Consider the following 21,512-nt stretch of genomic DNA (forward strand, 5'->3'; position numbering starts at 1 on the left):
AGTAATATAACCTTTAGGGGTTGTTATGAGGCTTTAATGAGGTAATGTGTGTAACTTGCTTAGCACTATGTTTAGCATGTTGGAAGAATGAAATAAATGGAAGCTTGTACAATTATAGAGGTCTCTGTATTTAATCCACTTCAAGTTAAAGGATGAAACTGTGTGGTTCTAATTATAGCAGAATAATTCTGGAGACTCTAGAGTCACTAATAAGAAATGGTCAAATAAGAAAATTTGAACATTGGGCAGTTTATTTGAGTGTGTGTGCATTCTTCTACAATCACAGCTTCTAATTCTGGGGGAAAAAAACCATTTAAGAAAGAGGGTGGCTTTGAGGAGACTCATGCATCTGACCATGTTGATAATCAGATAAAAAAGTAAGAAAGAAACAACAGTACCAAAGTTTAGCTCTTCTTTACTGAAGAGGCTATAAGTAGCAACAGGAGACAAATATCCAGGAAGGGGAGCATCTGTTTCTTAAATGTCATGCTATTCAGACACATCAGATAAGAAAGACAAAGGATTCTAAAGTGTGGGAATTAATCGAGGATTTATGACTTGGCAGCTAACTCAGATGTTGAGGTGTTTTTTAAAACTATGACAACCAGCTGGGGTGATGGAAATGTTCTAACACTGGATTATAATGATGATTGCACAACTCTGTAAATTTACTAAAAGTCATTGAACTGCATACTTACAATAGGTGAATTTTACGGTATGTAAATTATATCTCAATAAACCTGTTTTAAGAAGGAAAAATGATGACCAGAAAACCCATTTTTGATTAATTTGCCTTCTGGTTGGTGAAGATGGGACATTGTATGCTTCTGTATATTCACTTCTTTATTCATTCACTCATTTATCCACCCATATTTCTGCCTGTTCATATATCCATCTGTCTATAAGTCATCCATCCATCTAACCACCCCTGTGTGAGAAGCCCTTGGTTGAGAAGAATGAATCAGACTGACTACAAGGAGTTGGAGTGACTCAAGTTATGATTTTTTGTAATAAGATTTGGAAAACCTAGTAGAAAAAAAAATATCTACTTTGGAGATGAGTTGTTGTTATGTGCCGTCGAGTCGGACCCGACTCATAGCGACCCCTCGTTGGGTTTCCAAGGCAGTATCACTACAGAAGTAGATTGCCCAACCTTCCTTCCAAGGAGAGGAAATTTAAATAGAAATTTGTTTGAATCTATACATGCAAAAAGAATATCTTCTTAATCCTTTAGACCATAGAATACTTGGAAATTTATTACTTTCAGGAGGTGTCTTGGTTCTCTAGTGCTACTATAACAAAAATACCACAAATGGATGGTTTTAACAAACAGGGATTTATTTTTTACTGTTTAGGGGGCTGGAAGTCTGAGTTCAAAGTGCTGGCTTTAGGGGCTGGGTGAAGGTGCCTTGACCTTGGGCTTTAGCTCTGCCTGCTGTTCCAGGCCCACTGGAGCTAGAGGCTTTTTCTTACTAATGCAGCTGCTGGCTGCTGAGGCTGATGAGCCCAACATCTATAGGTAAAATGGCACAGCCCCAAGATTGTTGTTGTTGTTATGTGCCCTCGAGTCGGACTCATAGCGACCCCTCCTTGGGTTTCTGAGGCAGTATCACTATCTAAGTAGATTGCCCAACTTTCCTTCTGAGGAGTGGCTGGTGGGTTTGAACCACCAGCCTTAGGCACTACACTACCAGAGCTCCTAGATTAGCGGGTATCATGTCAAGCTACTAGTTCAATTCCAGGAATAAATAATCCCAAGATAGGCAGACAACACAACAGGCCACTATTCAGGTCCAGGAACTGGAGATGAAGACTCTGCCAAACACAGGCTTCAATGTACCAAAAAGTTACGAGACCTTTCTCGAAGCTTCTCCATAAATACTGGAATCAGCTCATACCTCAAAGGCAACTACTTAGCTGCCCACAGCAGATTCAACCATGGAGGTGAGTATAGTTTCATCATTGGGATGGCCCAGCCAAGTTGACACATAACTTTAAACTACCACAGGAGGACAGTGGGATAGCATAATGATCAGAACTCTGGCCCCCGTCAGACCTGGGTTTGAATTCTGGCTCTGTATAATTTATACAAATACACTAACCTCCCCAAGATTCAATTACCCAACTGTAAAATGGAGATGATAATACTAGCCTCATAGAGTTGTTAATAGAACTAAATGAGGTAATGCATATAAAACACTTAGCCAAGTGTCCAGCATAGTATACAAGCAGCCCCTGGATTGCAATGATCCATTCTTAAATCTGTGTATTAAATCAGGATAGTTAGGTATATAGTCTATAGTGTATTTTTCTATGCATAAAAAACAATAAACACTTCCAGATACACCAAAACATCTTTAGCATGTTGTCGTTGTTGTTGTTATGTGCTGTCGAGTCAGACCCAACTCATAGCAACCCCTCTTTGGGTTTCCAAGGGAATATCACTACGGAAGTAGATTGCCCAGCCGTTCTTCCAAGGAGTGGCTGGTGGGTTTGAACCGCCAGCCTTCTGGTTAGCAGTCAAGTGCCTTAGGCGCTAACCCATATAGTAATTCAGTAATAAAATGATGTTTTAATGTGTGTCACAAAGTAGCACCTGTTTGTGATTATGAACGTTGTATGTTGCTGGAGGCATAGGCAGCGAGTGCTCTGAGGTCCTGGGTGGCCAAAGGCAGGCCTGTTCTCAGCCTTTCATCTAGCAACACTGACCACTATCTCCCCCTCCCCACCTGGACTTTCCCTCCCCACCATCCCTGGGAGCCAGGCTCCTGGCTTGGGTTGCGTGGCATGGGGTTAGGGATACAGTAGAGGTAAGGTAGATGGAGATTGAGGACGGCCGGGGTGCAGGGTTACATCAACATGCCCGAGTATGGACAGTGCTGAGGTAGCACCCAGCTAGGTGGTGCACAGTGAAGCTGGATCCACGCCTACAGCCTCTTGCCCTACTGTGGGCACCATCAGCCCCCAAAGAAGCCTACGCTGGCTCTGAGGCTGCAGTAAAGCTGTCATGCTGCTGCCTGTCCTGCATGCTGCCATCACCTCTTGGACTTATTCAAGGCAGGTATCAATGGGCTGGGGCCTGTTGGATGTGTGGTGCTTGCTGGCTACTGACAGATGAGTCAGAAGAAAGATGGGATACAACTCAGCCCATTCTCATGCCTGGTCTCTGGGTTTGGGCTGAAGGAAAGACATAGGGGCTTGGTCCATCACTATAGGTTGATGTAAGTTGGACGTTTGTAACCTGAGGACTCTTTATACTTAGTGTCAATATTGCTTACTATACCTGTGTCACATAATTTGAGCTTCCTCAGGTTTCTCAAGTTCTCTTCATGGTATTACCATGGAGTGGTCCTACCAGATTTGAACTCAAGGTCAAATTTTAGATCATCTGAATGTGATCTCTCTTTCCCTAAATCACTATGACAATTTGTCTTGCTCACATCTCACTTAATAAGGACAGATTGCCTTGTATTTGAGGCTATCCATGCATGTGGCTTATCTCCTCTCATAGTTCATAATTTCTCAATGGGCAAAGAATATGTCTTAAACATCTTTACATTGTCTCAAGAAACTTGCATGGTGTTACCTTGCCTACAGTGGCTCTTGGAGTAGGTGCCTCCTAAATATTGAGTGAATGATTATTCATTCACATGTGCAGAGGAGACAAGCAGGCACTGAATAAATATTGCTTGAATGAAGTCCTGCATTAATTAAAAGAATACGTGCTTCTGGCACAATGGTTATTCCCAACCAAAGTGGATTTGACATTGAGGCCAGTTTGTCCCACTGGCCCTTCACTGTCCTTGAAATACAATTTACCCAACTCTCTTCATTGTGAGTTGCCATGGCACATGTCTGACAGAGAGATATGCATTGATTGAGAAATCAACAGTGTGTGAGGGGCTTTGTTCAAGCTGTCAAATGCATGTCGAAGGAAAAGGACACTTGCAGTCTCCTGGAAAGAAAGAGGAAAATAGACAAAGAATATACATGTAATAAAGGATGCACATATGACATTGAAGCAAGCTTTATAATCAAAGGAAATGTGATGACCTAATTATTGAGCAATTCTGACATGGATAGTGAAGTCTAGACATTTTCTCTGGCAAGAAAGCTGTGATTCCTAATAATTGTATCTTTGGTAGCAAAAACATCAAGTATGTTTAGTTGTAATGGATCTTGTAAGCCTGAAAGCCCTTGCAAAGTATTCTCTATGGGCAGAGGTCTTGTAATCCCAACAGGTTAAACTCTTGCTTTGATTTTGAATGGGACAGTCACCAGTTAACAGGTCACAAGAATGAGACTGGATGTGATACATATGCTCATCCAAAATCATGGATCTGCTATTTTATGGCCCGAGGAATGGCTACATCTTAACACTAGGTTTTGCTGTATGAAAGGACAGGTGATGTAAGGAGGAGAACAGGAGCAATGTAGTTAGACAGACCTAATTCTGAATATACTTATTATGCTTAGATGTTAGAGAGTTTGAACTTCTCTTTTCTTATCTTGAAATTGCAGATAACAGTGACCTATTGAGTTGTCATTTAATCATCATCGTCATTGTCATCTTCAACATGGTGGCTAACATTGACCTCTTAGTATATATCAGGAATTGGTTGAAGTGCTTTATATCGATTATGTCATCTAATTTTCTCAGTAACATATTTTTAAATAAAGTATGTGTTTTTGTCACCATTTAAAACATCTAGGTCAATGTCAAGAATATTTTGAGTGCTTTCATTTTATTATTATTGTCTAACAAAAATTCTCATTATTTTCCAGTCTAAATATATCTAAACACTCTTGATTTAAAATTATATTTCAAAGAAAAATGTTCTAGAATGTCACATTGAAAAGAATTAAGCTTGAGTTTATCTAGTTCAGCACTTCATATTTTTTTAAGCCAGAAGCTGTTGCTCACATGATCAATATGACAGAAAGATAAAGAAGAGCTATTCTATTTGAATTAGGATTGGGAGACTTTAGTCTTACCTATCAATCAATTGTGCCTGGGGCTCTGGGGAGCATAGTTTGATAATCAGTGATGTTGTCCATTTCCAGTGTATATATATGTAGATAGTCAAAGTGACTTACAGTGTATATTAGCTGTAAGCTCTGAACTAGAAATCAAACTTTCTCACTCCCAGACCCACTACAAATGTGATGTAAGGCATAATTATTATTAATTACTGATTTAAGGATGATAAAGCACCTCCACATAACTTATCATATTTGAATTTCACAGCTTTTATGGGAGATATAACTACTCTTCCTAGTTCACATAAAACATGGCTGCATAATATATGAAAGACTTTTTTGAAAGTTTGATAGAACCAGCAGTACAGTAAGGAGGAAAAAAATCAAGAGATCAGAAATATTGAAAAGAAGCAAATCTATTGATATAAGGAAGCACTAGATTTGGCATTTGGCTTGAGGGAAATTTCTAAAGCCTAGTATTTTAGAATCTGGCTTTCTAATGAACAGTGTATAAGTGGACAGTAGACAAAGCCTAGGGCTTGTAGCAAATTCATAAATCAAAAACCTTAGTCACTCCTTTAGTAGTTGAACCAGGAAAAAACTACTCTGCCAAAGGAAATTTACCTGTCAGTCTTGACTCCAGGTGGAGCTCTGGAGGAGAAGATCCTTCCATGGGATTTCTGGACTTCAAGGTTGCAATTTTCAATGCTTAGGGCCAGATATTTTCTTACTGTGTGGGTTAATACTCATGCCCTAAAGCAAAAAATGTAGTTCAAAGTTAACAGGTTGATAGTTCCCTCAGGCACCTGACAGAAGGAAACACCAATCCTCCCTTAAGAAATGCAATTTTTGAAACATAAGCATCAATTTTCACAGATTAAATTCCAAAAAATAAGATCTTACAGATAAAAGGATCACATAAAACATAAGAAAAATAAGCCACCTTGCATGATGCTTAGCACAAAAAGGTAAGTACAGAATTCCAAGCACAAAGAATGAACATATTTGAACTACCATGATAAAATATGCATATGTAATATGCTTATAGAAATATAGAAGAAATTAAAGGATAAAGGAGTTAAGAGGCTATCACACTTGACCACACAGAATTAAAAAAAGAGGATCAAATAGAATTCTCTGAAATAAAAATAAGAATAAAAATTTTAAACAGCATAGATTACTTAACAGCATCTAAGACATAGCTCAAGAGAGAATTAGTAAACTGAAAGACACATCTGAAAGTTACTCAGTATTCAGCACAAAGGATAAAAGATGTATGATATGAAAGTGAATCTCTAATAGATATGGAAGAGAACTTAAGAAACAGCACATACCTAATTAGAATACCTGAGGAGGAAAATAGAGAATGGTGAAGAGAGCATGTGCATAAAGATAATACCTAGAATTTACCAAATAGATGAAAGACACCAATATTTAGATTCAGAAATTCCAAAGAATCTTAGGAACAATAAAGAAATTCATACCTAGACACCTTGGAGTGAAACTGAAGAGCATACAACCACCCACCACAACCAAAAAAGTTCTTAAAATCAGCCACACACAAAGGACAGGTCACAAAGAAAGAATAATTATTAGGTAACAGCTGACTTCTAAACAGGATTAATGGAAATCATAAAACAATGGAAAAGCAGCTCAATAAACACTTCAAAAAATATTGAAAGAAAATAATCTGTACCCCAAACCCAAACCAAACTTATTGCCATCAAGTCCATTCTGACCCATAGCAAACCCCTGTTGAGTTTCTGAGGTGGTAAATCTTTACAGAAGTAGATTGCCTCATCTTCCTTTTGCAGAGCAGCTGGTGAGTTTGAATCACCAACGTTCTGGGTAGCAGTCAAATGCACGAGGCACTGTGCCACCAGGGCTCCTTAATTCTTTACATACCCAGTGAAAATAGTTTTCCAATATAAAGACATATTTACACAAAGTAAAACTGAGCACAGTCACTACCAACAGATTGTCACTAAAGGAACTGCTAAAGGATGTTTTATGAAGAACAAAAAATTATCCTGGAAGGAATATCTGAGATGCAGGAAGGAATGAAGAATGAAGAAAATGTTAAACATCTTTAAATGGAGGGGGTGGAGTGGGATGTATATATAGCTACACCTCAGGAAATTTGTTCAAGAATGTTCCTAGCAGCATTGCTTGCAATTTGAAGCTCTGCAAATAACTGTCCAACAATAGTCTAATGGGTAAAATAAATTTTGGTATATTAGTATGATAAATTATTACACAGCTTTGGCAAATAAATGAACTATGTTATGTTGTTGTTGTTGTTATGTGCCGTCGAGTCGGCCCCGACTCATAGCGACCCCTCCTTGGGTTTCCGAGGCAGTATCACTACGGAAGTAGGATTGCCCAACCTTCCTTCCGAAAATGAACTATAGCTATCAGAATTAACATGGATGACTAGTACAAAAAAAAGTAACACAACACAGAAGAAACAGAGTATGATTTCATTTATGTCATCAGGCAGATGAAATCAAGGGATGATGATAATACTCTAGTTGTAGTAATGCTATTATATAAAACTGTATGTCCATTTTATATACTCTTTTCTATGTATGATAAATGATGAATTGAACAATAACATAATTGGAGGATGGCTGTGTAAAAAGCTTGTAGGAAGATGATTCAGGATCAACATGGACAAAAGTCTTCAAGCATGATCTTAGCAATTTTGAATATCAGGAGGGAAAAAAAGTCATTGATACCCAAAATGATTCTAAGTTTCCTATTCTTACTTCCCTTACTACTTACTAAGCTCACCTTTGCATATTGCTAAGATATGTTTAGGAGCTCTGGTAGCATAGTGCCTAAAGCATTTGACTGCTAACCAAAGGCTGATGGTTCAAACCCACCAGCAACTCCTTGGAAGGAAGTTTGGGCAATCTACTTTTGTAGTGATATCGTCGCAGAAACCCAAGGAGGGGTCGCTGTGAGTCAGGTCTGACTCAACGGTACATAACGACAACAAGGTATGTTTACATATATGGTAACATATAGTAACCATACTTTGTGTTTTATTATTATTTCCCTCCTTTTCTAACGTAAAATTATATTTACTTCTAGGTCATAACTTTTGTGCAGAAGGGCCTAAATGCGGTGAAAATTCAGAGTGCAAAAACTGGAATACAAAAGCTACTTGTGAGTGCAAGAATGGTTATATATCTGTCCAGGGAGACTCTGCCTACTGTGAAGGTTAGTAAGCAAATTAATGAAGTCACTTGTGAGAAAATGCATGAGAAATGTGTTATTTGTAGATGTGATTTAAGAACAAAAGCCATCACTTGGCTCTGGAGAGTCTACAAGAAATCATGGTCCTACATCAAATTGTATCAACTTAGCAGAGGTTCTCCATTCTCCAGGTTTATCCAAGTCACTTTGTAGCATGAGAAACCAAGACTTTTGAAGGTAGTCATGACACACAGCAAAGCAACTAAAGCAACAGGGCCATAGTACATCCCATGTTCTGCTGTTGCTGTATATAACACCAGCAAAACCACAAATGGATTAGAGGAGGTGGTCATCTCCAAGCTCCATTAAATGTTATGTGTTAGAGCCAATCTTGGAATGCTACTTTGATTGCAGCTTATGCCAAGTGCCTTCTCTTTCATCTGCCAAGGCAAGAATTTTTATTTCAATTGGGTTTCTTAATGACTGATTAATGACTGGCAGTATTGAATTTCTCCTTGAAATCACAAAATTGGCACATGGATTCATACCTTGTGTACATGGGCTTATGCCATTATAGTGAATTGGTGCCCTCAGGCATCAGTAATTCCCATTTCTACTCCACAAAGCAGAACAGATCCCTTGTCTTATGTGAACACCTCTTTCCAAGCACAGAACTCCACCCTGTTACGTGTTAAGCACCCTGTTTCTTTAGCTGCCAGGACATGCCAGTGGTTTAGCTCCTTCCCTCCTCCTTTTTAAGACTTCTGAACCTAGTCTGTGTGAATAGTGTCATGATATATAAGCCCATTCATTACTCAGCTGCCTGCTGGCTCCCTGTCTGATGAGAGAAGCTCTAACAGGCAAAGTGATAGTTGAACCATGTCTGTTTGACCTGGTTTTACCCTGTCATTTCTGTGATCTTCACTAATCCTTCGGATCTGCATTAATCAGGAAGGTGGCTGTCTTGAATGGAATGAAAGATGCATAGTCTTGGTCAGGGACAGGTAGTTTGGTTTTCAAGTGGGTCATTTGTTCTCAAGGTAAAGGCAGTATTAATTGATAACTGTATCGGTAAATTTATTTTCATTCTTTATCATTATCCTTATCTGCTGTTCCATGTTGTTTAACCCTGGTTAATTTTTTGGCTTTTACTAAAGACCTCTTCAACTGTTCAGGTAATGTGCCTAATCACCTGTAGTCATTAATACCTGGTAAGTGGCCTTTATTTTCCATATTTTTCTGGAAGATTTTCACCATTATTGACTTATTATTAGTAATGTAATCTGACTGATGAGCTTTTTTTTTTTTTTTCCCTTTTTCACCCTTTGTTTTTGATTCTTGCTCATCTTTGCAGATTTGAATTTGATTATGTTGACATGCCACTTGGAGGAATGCTGCTTCCCCTTTGGTTATGAATTTGTTTCACTTATCCTTTAGTATCATCTTAGGTATTGTCTGTTTTTGGAAGAGGATATACTTTATGTTAGTATTTATTTTTAGGTCTTATGCTGTTTTCTATTTTTATCAGAAAAGTAGTATAATTAAAAAATTAAAACTGAACAATCTCCTGTCTACCTATCACGGTAAAATCCTACCTACTAACCAGATGGTAGTTTAAAAAATGTATTTTTTTCTTTTATATGTTGGGATAGCCTCTGAAAAACTATCCAAATGACAGAAGGAATCCTAAAACAATTTGAATACTGATTTTGCTCCTGGAGCACCTTTTAGTTTTCTGTTGGAACTAGTACTCCTACCATTCCTGGCCCCCATTAACTAATGATGTCTGTAAAATCTGGCAGAAATTAGCTGGTGCGAATGCTGTTTGTGATTTCTTGATTCTCTCCACGTTGATACGTTTTTTAATTATATGGAGTCAATCCCATGAGGAGCCATCTGTGATAATAAGCGTGCCCTTTCTCTGTGAGGCCTTGGTTTGTTGATTGTGTTGAATGATTTTCTTGGACATGATCCTGCTCAGCTCACTGTGGGCACCTGGCTTTGGACCAGTGTGCATTGTGGTACCATCTTAGGCAATGGGGATATTTTTTAGTCTTTTCTTTGTTTATCATGGATACTTTCCATAAGAGTATAGAGAGAAGGATGACACTTAAGGAGAAATGGCTAAACATTGGAGTCAATTTCCAAAGTGGGAACAGAACTCAGGGTATCAACTTAGGGTTAGATACTGGGCATCAAATTGGGAACAACAGGAACCAAGTATTTAGATAGATGCCTTTCTGTCCTTCTGCTCTGCCATCTTTTGTATGTTGGACTCTGGTGTTTACACAGTGGCTGCCATGGCTCCAGCCAGGGTGTCCTTAGACCAGCATCCCAAGCAGGAGGGTAAAAAGACAGGGTTAAAAATTTTTTGCTGTATAAGGTTGTGTTATTTTATGCACAGAGAAAAATCTTTCTGAGAAGAATTTTCCACCTCGGGTGGAAGGCTTCCCTTGTTTTATTGTTTGGACTGGGGTCAGTCATATACTACTCTGTAAGACCAATGCCTTAGAAAGTGGAACGGGATGATTTTCACTGGTTTGGGCTGACTGTATTCATCTCTAGAGTTGGAGTGGGGTTTTGTCTTCTTTGAGACAAATAATCTTTGCTCTTTTCCTAAACAATAGGGTGGTGCTAGGAGGAAGAGGGCGGAGGTGGTCTTGGGGTGGGCAAAAAACTCTGTTTATCCCATTCTTTTATGGATAAATTTAGCTTGTGGCCATTTCTCTAGCTCATTCCTAATAAACTGGTGTCTGAGCTTGTCTGATAGACAAGCTTAGCGGTGGTGCCAAGTGCCCACCTGGGTCCCAGAGGCTCTCAGAGGCTGGACTCATTGTCTCACTGTAGCCCAGGGAATGCTAGATACTTATGAACTGCTGCAGGCGAGTTAACTTTTTACCTTGAGTAAATGGAGTGAAAATGACCCAGATTGTAACAACCCTGATGAAAAGACTGGCTTGCAAATTAAAACAAAATATTACACGCATTGTCCAAGTTATTTTGAAAAGACTAGGTTGGGCAATCCTACTTCCGTAGTGATACTGCCTCGGAAACCCAAGGAGGGGTCGCTATGAGTCGGGGCCGACTCGACGGCACATAACAACAACAACAACAACAACAACAATTCAGGCTCTCAGAAGAAAAAGAAGTACAAAAGGCTTTCAATTTTCTTAACTTCCTAGGGTAGTAGCAGAGATACAGTATATTAAGGACTCCTGCTGTGCTGAGATTGCCGTAGAAACTGACATGGAGAAGATATCATGACTCCAGCTAATCAATAGGAGATAATAAAGACCCTTTGTCAGCTAAGATACAATTCACAGGAGGTTGTTTTATTTTGTCTTGACTGACTCAAGTAGGATCATTCCCTATTTTAAAAACTGCTTTAGTTGGATTTTAGTGTTTTATGAATTTGGTAGCAGTTTGCTGAATCTTTTCTGCTCTGTGATGATATTTCCAATGGGTAAGTCAAAAAGTAGTTTCTGATACATTAGTTTAAATTAGGACTAGTGTCTGAGGAAAGTCTAGTCATTGGAGTCATACTCACAATCTCATTGCTTGAATTTGGAGCCCACATAGTTAAGAGTCTCATATTTTTTTTTTCCTGTGGTAAAATGTTTAGAAAAATAAGGGACAGTCAGATCTCATATGCATTATACAATCTTCCTGGTGTTGAAACTACTGCAATTAGTATTGAATCATAATACCTCCTACTTTCTGAGGGTCTTGAATTTTTTAAACTTCTTTTATATACATTTTGCCTTCTGAGTCTAATAGTAAATCTGGGACATAAGTGGGACCATTGGTCATACTATCTCGTTTCACAAGTGGAGACACAAAGACTCAGAGAGATGAAGTTAAGATAATCCTCAACTCACTGCTTCTCCAAGGCTTTACGTCCTGCTTCCTGTCCCCTGTACCCCTGTTCTAGTGTTTAAGGGTGGGGCTCTGCTTTTGTGTGTGTTACTTTCCTTAAACTTATTGCGCCTGTATGATAGATTGTATTATTGTTCAAAATATTTCCTCTGTCCTCATCCCACTTTGACCAGTGAAATACGAGTGGAAATGGCATGTGCAATTTCAGAATAGAAACTCTAAGAGCAATTGTGGGTTTCTACCATATTCTCTTTCCTCTCCAATACAAAGACACAAAACTGGCAGTGTCCCAGATAGGGGTATGCCTTCAGCTGAGGTTCTGTAATGAAAATGACAAGGAGCATGTGAAGGCTGACAGGTGATGAACATGTGGCTTGTGGCATCTCGTAAACCACTGAACTTTTGGGGGCTGTCTGCATAACTTAGTCTAAGCCTATTTAATATACCTCCTTGAATTAATTTACCTGCAGTTTTTCTTTTGGATTCAGAGGGACACTTTCAGATCAGTCCTTACAGACTGAAAGTGATTTTTAATAGAGCAAGTATTGAGAGTTACAAGAAAATGTGTGGACCTTCAGTAGTGTGCTCTGGCCCTGCTTTCAAGCTATAGATTTCTTACCACAGGGTAAGAAACTACTTACCACAGGGTTGCAAATTAGGGTTTTGTAATGGCCAAATATGACATGATAAATTCAATTCTCGTTTAGGATGATGATGAGTTAATGCATGCCCAAACCTTAGCAAATTGTCTGACATTCATGAAACATTGAATGAATCCCCATTACATATATAATAATGATAACCATTATTAATTTATATCACTAATGTAAATAATAATATTATTGAGCTGATTGTTGGAATTGGAGGAATGAATGTATATTCATTGAGACCAGTTCTCTGAGAGCATGTGGACTCCCACATCTACATCTTTTGGGAGAAAATGGCAAGTAACTGGGAGAATGTTCTTATACAGAAGGATGAGGTTTTACCAGTTTTCTTAGGGGCAGATTATTGGTAGAGAGGCAACAGATATAATACTGTATAACCATCATCTTAACCCTTCCTCAGCAAAACATGAGTGGAGCTGTATTCAAAGAAATATTTCTCTCTCCAGATAATCTGTCTATATAGATATATATTTAATGAACACTGTTTGTATGAATTGAATTATTTCATGTAACCAAACTACTAAAATGTCTGAAACACAGCAACTAGTTAGCAAGGTGATTTAAAACTTCTTTCGTATGACTGCAGCTGATGACAGAAATTTGGCCCTCTGAGTGTTCAGAGGCTGGGAAACAGGCAGAGAGATCAAACAGAAAGCAGCTCTTAGACTAGCTAAAGGGGTAGATCCTTACCAGATGCAGAGACTCATGTAATCACTTCCACAGAAACAAGACCCTGCAAATTCTTGATTGAGAGAATGAGTGGAAAAATGGGCTAGTGTGCCAAAGTACATTTCTAATTATCCAAGGATTAATCAGGTAACTCTTGTTGTTTTGAATTGTCACAAGATGTGTGCACACCATGATACAGATAGTCCAGCCTGTGTTCAGATTTGGGCTTCTGCTTTGGACAACACAGAGTTCAAAAACCTCTTCTGAGTCTTCATTGTTAGCAAAGCCTAAAGGATTCTGGGTGGCTTCTAATTGAAGGGTTGGCAGTTTTGAGCACACCCAGTGCTTCCATGGAAGAAAATCCTGGCAATTTTCTCTTTGTAAAAATTTTAGCCAGGAAAACCCTATGCAACAGTTCAGCTCTGTAACATATGAGGTCACCATGTGTTAGGGGCTAACTCGATGGCAGCTAACAACAACAGCAGCAAAACCTTAGCTTTTAGCTCGGCTTCCATTGTATTTTCAGGGATTTGGAATGCTTGAAGTAAGAATGCCCTGTGGCATTCCCCCCCCCCCCCCCCCATTGAGCCCATTAATGCAGGGAGAGTTCTGATACTCAGGTATGAATCAATCGGCCTTTCAAAGACACAGTAATCACTAGCCTTTGCTTTGTTTGTAATAACTCATCTGTCACCTTCCTCCCCACAGATGATGTAGTTTTATTCCTGGACCTGGCTTTTCTCTGTCTCTGTATCTTTAGTCCCAAGGCTACTTTGCAAAAACAGCTGCTCCTTCTCTGCCATCCACTTACCCTCTTGCCGGTTCTTAACATCCATACCTTTTTGTCTGGAATTTTGTTATAAAACCCAGACTTCATATTCTGACTATTTCATTTGTATTAGACTCTCAGTAAGGCTGGCACCAGTTTGGGTCACAAGGGGCTAATTGTTCAGCTCTGCGCTTAGGAAAGAGGCACTATCAAAGCAACTAGAGATGTGGCCAGAACTGGAGGTTAAAGTAGCACTGGCTTGTTTATGTGGAAATGGACAGTGGTGATGGTTGCACAACATGACATTAGTGCATTACTGTCACTGAATTGTACATGTGAAAATGGTTGAAATACCAAGTGTTTGTTATATATATATATATATTTCTACAATAAAATGTTTCATGTAAGATATTTTGATTTTTACCATTATTTTGGACATTAAAATATTAGTTACGTTTCCAGGCTTGCCTACTAAAGCCTTTTGAACTTATCCTGTAGCTAAATGGTCACACTGGGAAGTTCTCCTGACATCTAGAGTCTTAGGAAGAGAGGATCATGTGCTTTACCCCCAGTCTGCCAATGGTATGTCTATCTACCTAGTTGTTCAGGTCAAAAGATTTAGAAGTTATCCTTTAAAAAAAAAAAAAAAAAGTTGTCCTTGATTCCTTGCTTTCTTTCACCTCTAAAATCTGGTACATCTGGGAGTCTTGTTGGCTTTATCTCCAAAATGTATCACAAATTCACTCATGTCTTGTTCTCTTTACTGCTACCACCATATTCCAAGCCTCTTTTATCCTTTAGCTAATGACTGAAGGAGCATCCATTCTTGTCCCTTCTGGTCCATCTTCCCATCATGTATCAGATTAAACTTTTAAAAGTATCAGTCAGATAATGCCACTCTTCTGTTTAAAGTTGTCCAATGGCTCCACATTCACCACTTGTCTGTGAGTTTGTCATAATATGCTTGCTGGTGTGTTGCTGTGAGGTTGGAGGCTACGCCACTGGCATTTCAAATACCAGCAGGGTCACTCATGGTGGATAGGTTTCAGCAAAACTTCCAGACTAAGACAGACTTGGAAGAAGGAAGGGGCCACCCACTTCTCAAAGAATTGGCCAGTGAAAACCTTATGAGTAACAATGAAACACTGTCTGATTTATCACTGGAAAACTTGGTGAATAGTCCTGAAACATTGTCTGATACAGCTCCAGAAGCTGAGGCCCTCAGTTCAGAAGGTGGTCAAAATACGACTGGGGAAGAGCTACCTCTTCAAAGTACAGTCCACCTTAATGACGTGGATGGAGTAATGCTTTCAGGGCCTCCATTCGCTGATGGAACATGACTCCAAATGGGAAGAAACAGCTGTAAACATCCTCTAATAAATGGAATGTGTAGTGTACAAAGTATGAATGTAGGAAAATTGGAAGTTGTAAAAAATGAAGTGGAATGCATAAATATCAATATCCTAGGCATTAGGGAGCTGAAATAGACTGGTTTTGGCCATTTTGAATCAGATAGTCATATGATCTACTATGCCAGGAATGACAAATTGAAGAGGAACGACAAATTGAAGAGGAATGACAAATTGAGGAGGAATGGCGTGGCATTTATTGTCACAAAGAATGCTTCAAGATCTCTGCTGAAGAACAATGCTGTCAGTGATAGGATAATATCCATATGACTACATATGGATATTATATTTATATCCAGGAAGACCTGGTAACACTAATATTATTCAAATTTATGTACCAACCACTAAAGCCAAAGATGAGGAAAGGGAAGATTTTTACTAGCATCTGAAATTGACCAAATATGCCATCAAAATGTATTGATTATTACTAGTGGTGATTGGAATATGAAAGTTGGAAACAAAGAAGAATCATTGGTAGTTGGAAAATATGGCCTTGGAGATGACAGAGATTGCATGGTAGAATTTTGCAAGACCAAAGAATTATTCTTTGCAGATACCTTTTCAACAACATAAACGGTGGCTTTATACATGGACCTCACCAGATGGAATACACAGGAATTAGATCAACTACCTCTGTGGAAAGAGGCGATGGAGAAGCTCAATAATATCTTCAGCCAAAATAAAAAAAGCTGACTGTAGAACAGACCATCAATTGCTTATAAACAAGTTCAATTGAAGCTGAAGACAATTAAAACGAGTCAATGAGAGCCAAAATATGACCTTGATTACATCCCTTCTGAATTTAGAGACCATCTAAAGAATAGATTTGATACATTGAACACCAATGACCAAAAACCAGAGGAATTATGGGATGATATCAAGAATGTCATCCATGAAGAAAGCAGAAGGTCATTAAAAAGAGAGGAAAGGAAGAAAAGACTAAAATGGATGTCACAAGAGACTCTGAAATTTGCCCTTGAATGGAGAGTAGCTAAAGCAAGTGGAAGAAATGACAAGATAAAAGAGCTGAACGTAAGATTTCAAAGAGCAGCTTGAGAAGATAAAGTCAATTATTATAATGAAATGTGCAGAGACCTGGAGTTAGAAAACCAAAAGGAACGAACACACTCAGAATTTCTCAAGCTAAAAGAACTGAAGAAAAAATTCAAGCCTTGAGTTGCAATATTGAAAGATTCTATGAGCAAATTATTGAATGATGCAGGAAACATCAAAAGAAGAGTCACTGTACCAAAAAGAATTGGTCGATGTTCAGTCATTTCAGGAGGTGGCATATGATCAAGAACCAATGGTACTGATGGAAGAAGTCAAAGCTGCACTGAAGGAATTGGCAGAAAACAAGGCCTGAGGAATTAATGAATACCCATTGAGATGTTTCAACAAACAGTTGCCACATTGGAGGCATCTATGCCAAGAAATCTGGAAGACAGCTATCTGGCCAACTGACTGGAAGAGATCCAAATTTGTACCCATTTGAAAGGAAAGTGATCCAGCAGAATGTGGAAATTATTGAGGAATATCATATGCAAGTAAAATTTTGCTAAAGATAATTAAAAAATGGTTATAGCAGTATACTGACAGAGAACTTCTAGAAATGCAACCTGGATTCAGGACATGGAATGAGGGATATCATTGCTGATGTCAGATGAACCTTGGCTGAAAGCAAAGAATACCAAAAAAGATGTTAACTTGTATTTTACTGACTATGCAAAAGCATTTGACTGTGTGGGTCATAACAAATTAGGGTTAACATTGAAAAGAATAGAAATTCTAGAACATTTAATTGTGCTCGTAAGGAATCTGTACATAGACCAGGAGACTATTTTTCAGACAGAACAAGGGGATACTGTGTGTTTTAATATGAAAGAGGGAGTGTGTTGGGGTTGTATCCTTTCACCATACTTGTTCAATCTGTATGCTGAGCGCATAATCCCGTAGGCTATACTATATGAACAAGAATGGCAACAAGATTGGAGGAAGACTCATAAACAGCCTATGATGTGCAGATGACACAACCTCCCTTGCTGAAAGTGAAGATGACTTGAAGCACTTACTGATGAAGACCAAATACTGCAGTCTGCAGTATGGATTACACTTCAGCATAAATAAAATGAAATTCCTCACAACTGGGCCAATAAGTAGCACCATGGTAAATGGAGAAAAAATTGAAGTTGTCAAAGATTTCATACTCCTTGGATCTATAATCTATACCAATGGAAGCAGCAGTCAAGAAATCAGAGGACATACTGCACTGGGCAAATCTGCTGCAAAAGATGTCTTTAAAGTGCTGAAAGGAAAGATGTCTCTTTGAAGACTAAGGTGTACCTATCCCAAGCCATGGTGTTTTCAGTCGCTTCATATCCATGTGTAAGCTGGACAGTGAATAAGGAAGACTGAAGAAGAGTTGATGCTTTTTTCTTTCTTTTTTTTTTTTTTGCATTTTAGTAAGTTTATCACCATAATCCAATTTAAAAAAAATTTTTTTATTGTGATTTGGGTGAAAGTTTACAGAGCAAATTCATTTTCCATAGAGCAGTTCATACACGTTTTGTCTCATGACATTGACTGCAATTCCTGCAATGTAACAGTTTTCTTACCACTTCCATCCTGTAGTTACCTCCTTCATGTCCTTCCCTCCCATGCACTCATAACCCCCAAGAGCTGATGCTTTTGAGTTGGTGGTGTTGGCAAAGAATATTGAAAGTACCATGTACTGCCAGAAGAATTAACAAATCTATCCTGAAGTGGCATAGTGCCTAAGGCACTGGACTGCTAACCAGAAGGCTGGTAGTTCAAATCCACCAGCCACTCCTCAGAAGGAAGGTTGGGCAATCTACTTCTGTAGTGATACCACCTCGGAAACCCAAAGAGGGGTCAGTATGAGTCGGATCTGACTCGACAGCAGTGTGTTGCCTTGTGTTGTTTATCCTGGAAGATGTGTAGTTGGAATGCTCCTTGGAAGTGAGAATGGCGTGACTTCAGCTCACCTACTTTGGTCATGTTGTCAGAAGGGACCATTCCCTGGAAAAGGATATCATACTTAGTAAAGTGGAGGGTCAGTGAAATAGGGGAAGGCCTTCAATGAGATGGATTGAAACAGTGGCTGCAACAATGGATGAGGTATAGCAAGGATTGTGAGGCTCATGCAGGACCAGGCAGTGTTTAGTTCTGTTGTACATAGTGTGGCTATGAGTTGGATCTGACTCAAGGGCACCTAACAACAACAATGGCTCCACATGCATGTTGGAATAATATCCAAATTAGGTGTCTGATTTTTTTTTTTTTTGGTATTGTACTACTCTCTCTTGTGTTTACTCTTCTCTGACCACATGGAAATTCTTTGTGTTCATCGAACAGGCCTGGACAATAATTTTTTCCTCAACTTTGAATGCTCATCACCTAAGTCGTTGTAGGTATGATTACTAATCATTATTCAAATTGAAACTCAGATGTCACTTGCTTAGAAAGGTCTCACCTGCCGCCTTCATGAAATTAGCTTTCCTGCTACCCTTTTACTCTCTATCTCCTTGTACTTTATTTTATTTTCTTTGTAGCACTTGTTATCTAAAATTGTTTTTTCTTTGTAGCACTTGTTATCTAAAATTGTTGTGTTTTTCTGTTAAAAAATTTGATTTATGGTTTAGCATCTTTAAAATACAAGCTACATGAGGGCAGGAATTTATCTCATTCATCATGGTATCTCCAGCAACTAGAATAGTGCATATTACATTATGAACATACAAAAAATATTTGCTTAAAGAATATTTAAAGAAAGGAAGGAAGGAAGAGGTGAGGGAGAAACGAGGGAAGGAAGGCGAGATGTCCCAAGCTGTCTTCTGACTTTCTGTATTTCGCACCAGTTTTTGTGTGTCAGAATTGTCTCATCATACTTGTTCAAAGGCTGCTTTTTTACACGTGGAGCCTGTATCCCAGGGGCTGCTTTTGCTCCTTTTTGTGAATATTCAGGTCCCTGTAGTTTTGAAACACTGCTTACTCACTCTATTCCTTATAAGCTGCATTACCATTTTTGCTGCCAAGTATTTTGTGTTCACTATGTGGAAAGAGGAAAATTTTAGTTCTCTATTTATTTTGATGAAAAGATTAAAAAAAATATGTACGATATATACATTATCTACGCCTCCATCTACCTGTGTATCTATCTATGCTGTGTAAGGCAGAAACCTATCAGAGAAGAAATAAGTGATAGAAAAGTGGTAAGACTGCATTCTGTCAAGGGTGGAAAACTTGTGACACTCAGAAAAATAAGGCATTCCTATAGAGTTCTGGCTGTCAATGGTTTCACCATATATATAGTTTTGGCCAGCTCCTAATAGGAAAATAAAACACAAAAACAAAAAAAAAGAAAAAGAAAAACAAAACAAAACAAAAAACTCAACACATCCTTGGGTGTTTAACCCAACAGAGCTTAGGTCTCCACACACGTAAGCCAACCAGTGTGTGTTCCTGTTTTGTAGGTGGCTCTGTTTGGAGCAATGATACAAGGACACAGAATCTTTCCATCTTGTGACTCTACCGTGTGCAATATGTGGCTTTCAGGGTCACCATGGAATGAAAAAGGGAATGGAAGATTGGCATGTGAAGGTGTTTGGGGACTGGGCTGGCTACATTCCATGCCCAGAACTCCTACATGGCTACACCTAATGTGAGAGACTAGTTAGTGTGGTATAGCTGTGGGCCGAGGAGGAAAAAGAATCTGTTTTAGTGAATACCATTCTCACTCCCTGCCATTGAGTTGATTCCCATTCATAGTGACCCTTTAGGGCAGAGTAGAACTTCTCTGCAGAGTTTCCAAGGCTGTAGATCTTTACAGAAGCAGACTGTCTCATCTTCCTCCTGTGGATCAGCTGGTAGGTTCAAACCAATAACCGTTTTGGTTAACAGCCTAGTCCTTTAACCAGTTTGCCACCAGAGCTTGTGAATAACATTCTAGTCAGCCACAATTGTTGTTTTGGTTATGTGCCGTCAAGTTGGACCCTACTCATAGCGACCCCTCCTTGGGTTTCCAAGGCAGTATCACTACAGAAGTAGATTGCCCCATCTTCCTTGCAAGGAGTGACTGGTGGGTTTGAACCACCAGCCTTCTGGTTAGCAGTCAAATGCCTTAGGCACTACATACCACAATTACTAAGTGAAAAAAGAAAAAAAGCCCACTAATTTTAATCCTTTTACATTTTGGTTATTTCTTGTATCCTACTAAATGGCCTCTAGTTTTAGCAGATGGTTTCCAAAATTGCTCACTTAGAGATTAGATGGGATTTAACTACTTAACCATCTCTTGTTGCCACTTTCTTGTTTGCCTTATCTCCAGGCTTCCCTCTGGCCTCTGCTGTATCACCTCATCTGGACCTAAACTGCCCCCAATATGCCTCATGTCCCATCTCTTTTTGTTTCCAAACAAAATCCACAGCATCCCATATGCTGCAGTTCTGAGCTCTATGCCAGGAGGAAAGCAATTTGTGGAATGAACTCACACATATTTGTAAATGATTGATATCTACCTAACACTCCCAGAGGTAAATGTGTTCTTAAAAGAAGGTGTTTGTTAATTAAGAAAATCCTCAAACTTAAAATTTCCAGCAGTGTAGAAAAAGATAGTAAAAAATGGAAGTAGTATGCATGTGGAAGAGAGATCTCTTGGGCAGGGGGACTAAGTGAATCATCCCTGCCTAGGAGTTTGCTTTCGTGGCCAACTACCCTCACTTTCTTCTTTCTAGTATTTTCCTACCTTCATTGTTTCTTTTCTTTTTACAACTCCTAGGGCAGTGATGTAGTGACAGGACATGAAATTAGGGATAAAGAGATCTTGATTCTAATCCTGGCTCTATAACTTACCAACTGAGGGTCCTTGGAAAGCCACCCAGTTTCTGTGCCTTAATTTTCTCATGATCCAATTAAGACTTT

General features: G+C 38.9%; 1 protein-coding gene across 1 annotated transcript in view; it reads left to right on the forward strand.

Moving 5' to 3' along the window:
- Nucleotides 1-21,512, forward strand: part of NELL1 (neural EGFL like 1) — a 1,238,690-nt gene that overhangs the window by 320,515 nt on the left and 896,663 nt on the right. The window contains exon 12 of the mRNA XM_007955935.2: nt 8,077-8,205. Within this exon, the coding sequence (XP_007954126.1) occupies nt 8,077-8,205 (129 nt within the window). The remainder of the gene's footprint in view (nt 1-8,076; nt 8,206-21,512) is intronic.

The sequence above is a fragment of the Orycteropus afer genome, unplaced genomic scaffold, assembly GCF_000298275.1.
Source record: "Orycteropus afer afer isolate SDZICR_OR568_19922 unplaced genomic scaffold, OryAfe1.0 scaffold00014, whole genome shotgun sequence".
NCBI classification, from domain to species: domain Eukaryota; kingdom Metazoa; phylum Chordata; class Mammalia; order Tubulidentata; family Orycteropodidae; genus Orycteropus; species Orycteropus afer.